Source organism: Populus trichocarpa, chromosome 12 (genome assembly GCF_000002775.5).
Source record: "Populus trichocarpa isolate Nisqually-1 chromosome 12, P.trichocarpa_v4.1, whole genome shotgun sequence".
Taxonomy (NCBI): domain Eukaryota; kingdom Viridiplantae; phylum Streptophyta; class Magnoliopsida; order Malpighiales; family Salicaceae; genus Populus; species Populus trichocarpa.
The window spans coordinates 14,866,687-14,869,738 of NC_037296.2; the positions used below are offsets into that span (position 1 = coordinate 14,866,687).

Here is a 3,052-nt window from a genome sequence, read left to right on the forward strand (position 1 = left end):
TTTTATAGGAATCGAATTTAGAACTAGAATCTAATCCGACATTCTGTTTATGTAAATTTTCCATTGTTAGTGGAATCAAATAGTAGCATTTTCCTTTACAATGGTTGGTTACACCTTGTTTTGGTCTTGTGCTACCTTAATTATGAACAAATGTAAAATAGTACTCTCTACGGCATTTGACTTTGAAGCTTAAGATATTAAAATTGACTGATCAAAACATTCAAAGCTTTGAAATTAGAAACATTGCACCTTGAATTGATTAGTTAATTTTTGTATAATTCTTAATAGGTACAGCACTACATGAGTATGTAGCCTAGCCCTGTTCAAATTGATGAAGATGACAGAATCAAAAGCCCTCTTCTTCTTCTCCTATACAACTTATAAGGACAAGGGGAGCTAAAAACAAAAAAGTATTAGGAAAAGAAATAAAATTTTGGGGATGAGTTAAACAGGTAAAGGTTTATAAAGATTAACTAATTCTTCAAATAAATGTAAGGAATCCTCCTTGATTTCAGCATTCGGTGGCTTCTTTTCCTCAACTTGTAGGCTGTCATCAACATTGGAAACAAGAACCAAAGCATTTGTCAACTCCTTAGCTCTTTTAGCTTCAGATTCCCAATCAGTCCTACCCAAAACAAGCAGCATGGTCACCACACAGGACCCTTGTGCAGCTAGGAGGCCGAGCCATAACCCTTCAAAATCAAACCCTGCATAGAATCCTAACCATACTGCCACTGGCGTGCCAACAAGGTAGAAACATCCCAAGTTGATGTTTGCCCCAACTTTTGGTCTGGCTGTTCCTCTTAGGACTCCACAACCGGTTGTTTGTGGACAATTTCCTAGCTCACAAAGACCTATTATTGGCAAAACAAGTGATGTTAATGCTATGATCTCTTTGTCTTGTGTGAACATGCTAGCCCATACTTTCCTAACCATAACTGCAAAAGCTAGAGCTGAAAACCCAAAAATGAAGCTCAAAGAAAGGCCTACATTGGCTGCAAGCTTTGCTTTCATGGGCTGGTTAGCGCCTAGCTCATTGCCAACCCTTGTTGATACGCTGAAACTTAGAGAAGAAGGGAATATGTAGATGAGTGCAGTTGTTTGAATCAAAATGCCCATGGAGGCAACAGTTGCTCTTGGGTTTAACAATAGTCCACATAGCAAGATCATGATCTCATACCACCACCATTCAAGACACACTGAGATGCAGCTTGGAATGGCCAAATTCAAGAGAGTTTTCCATTCTTTGAAGCACTCCATTGAAAATCCTCCCCATGTCTTCTTATGGACACCAGAAACAAGGATATAAATGATCAAAGAACCTACAAGATTGAAGTTAGTCCATACCCCACTAAGAGCAACACCTTTAGTCCCTAAATTTAGGTGTGTAACAAGAAAGTAGTTTATAGGAATGTGTAGAATAATAGCTAGAGTGGCACAAAATGTGAGAGGCAAGGTTATTGTTTGAGTTCTAAGATAGATTCTCAATGGATGCAAAAAAGATTGAGCTAAAAGGTCAGGAAGGGAGTAAACAAGAAATGACTGTGCTTCTGTGGCTATTGATTCATCTTGGCCGCAAAAAAGAAGGATGCTTTTCATGTTTAGCCAAAGAAAAGAAATGGGCAGTGAAGCAACAATGAGCAGAAGTATTGTTCTTTGCAACGTTAAGCCTAGGAGGCGGTGTTTTTGAGCCCCAAAAGCTTGACCACATATTGGTTCCATCCCCATGGCCAGGCCAGAGAGGATAGAGTAACCAGTTATATTAGCAAAGCCAACGGCAAGTGAGCCACCAGCTAAGGCTAGCTCCCCGAGGCGGCCAAGGAAGAGCATGGAGATCATTGAGCGAGGATAGAGCAAGAGGCCTGTTAGTATCATGGGGAAAGCTATTTTGGCTATGGATATTGCTTCTCTGATAGCAAGGGAGAGGTTGGTGGTGTCTGGTTCCTGGGTTTCTTGTGGTATACATGTTGGGCTTTTAGGGATCAATAATGAGGTGAACATTTTGGGCTCTTGGTCTTTGATGGAGATGAGGAAAGAGAAGTCTTGATTGCATTTGCAGGATAGAGTAGAAGAGTTTAGCTGACACATTCTTGTTATGTGTAAGAAATGTTAGAGAGTTCGAATAGAGTAAAGAGAGGGAGAGAAGTTGAGGGGGGGAGGGAGGGGGGTTAATATGAGGTGAAGGAGGGCTTTTATAGGGGTTTGAGAGACGGCAATGCTCTGAAACATCATATAATGCCTAACATACTTTTTGTCACTTGGTTGCTGTTGTTTAGCACCGGCTCGCATATGAATTAAGGAAGAAATTATAAAGCAAAAACCATAAACAGTGAACTAAGATTTTTGATTAGGATGTAGCGTTTGACGTATGGGACTGTACAGAGTAAGGTAGACCAACTTCACTTATAATTCTATGTTTGATTCCAGTAATAATAGCCGGTTTGTTCGTGTGGTGTACCGCACGATACACTATTTAAAAAGCATAAAATACATGCTTTTAATGCAGTGCACGAGCCTTAAATATAACCAAAAAACAATTTTGTTCTATGCAATTTTCATTTTATATTCTCTACACAACAATCTTGTCTCGTCTAATCTTTGTTTAATTCATAAAAGATACCGGTTTTCTTTTCTTCTCAGCCTAGAAATTAATCAGTTTTCAACTCAGAGGAAAAGAGAAGGTAGAAACGAATTTTTGCATTACATATATGGATTAATTGTAGCACTATTAAAAAAAGAAGCCAAAAGTGATTCTTGAACATTTTCTGTTAGATTACATAGGAAAATACTCAAGTGTGTTTGAAAACAAGGACAGAATAGCTTCCTGGACAGTTTACATACAACTCCAAAAAACTTCACTTGGGCCAATCAATGCTGTAGGAGGGTTTTGCATAGTTTAAGTAGAGATTCACTATTTATTGCCATTGCCAACTCTAAAATTGTCCTGTTTGTGTTGCTGGACGGCTTAAGTGATTGTGCCGCTTCAGGTTTTGTACATCACCAGTTTATGGACAGTCCAAAGAAGCCGTCGATGTTGTCCTAAAGCTAAATA

General features: G+C 39.0%; 1 protein-coding gene across 1 annotated transcript; it reads right to left on the reverse strand.

Moving 5' to 3' along the window:
* Positions 1-238: 238 nt before the first annotated feature.
* Positions 239-2,150, reverse strand: LOC7482122 (protein DETOXIFICATION 49). Its single transcript, XM_002318222.4, has one exon. The coding sequence runs from the start codon at positions 2,086-2,088 to the stop codon at positions 445-447; it is 1,644 nt and encodes a 547-aa protein (XP_002318258.3). The 5' UTR covers positions 2,089-2,150; the 3' UTR covers positions 239-444.
* Between the last annotated feature and the right edge of the window lie 902 nt (positions 2,151-3,052).

Excerpts from the sequence above, each read along its gene's own strand:
- LOC7482122 (XM_002318222.4), bottom strand. The coding sequence starts at position 2,088 with ATGTGTCAGCTAAACTCTTCTACTCTATCCTGCAAATGCAATCAAGAC.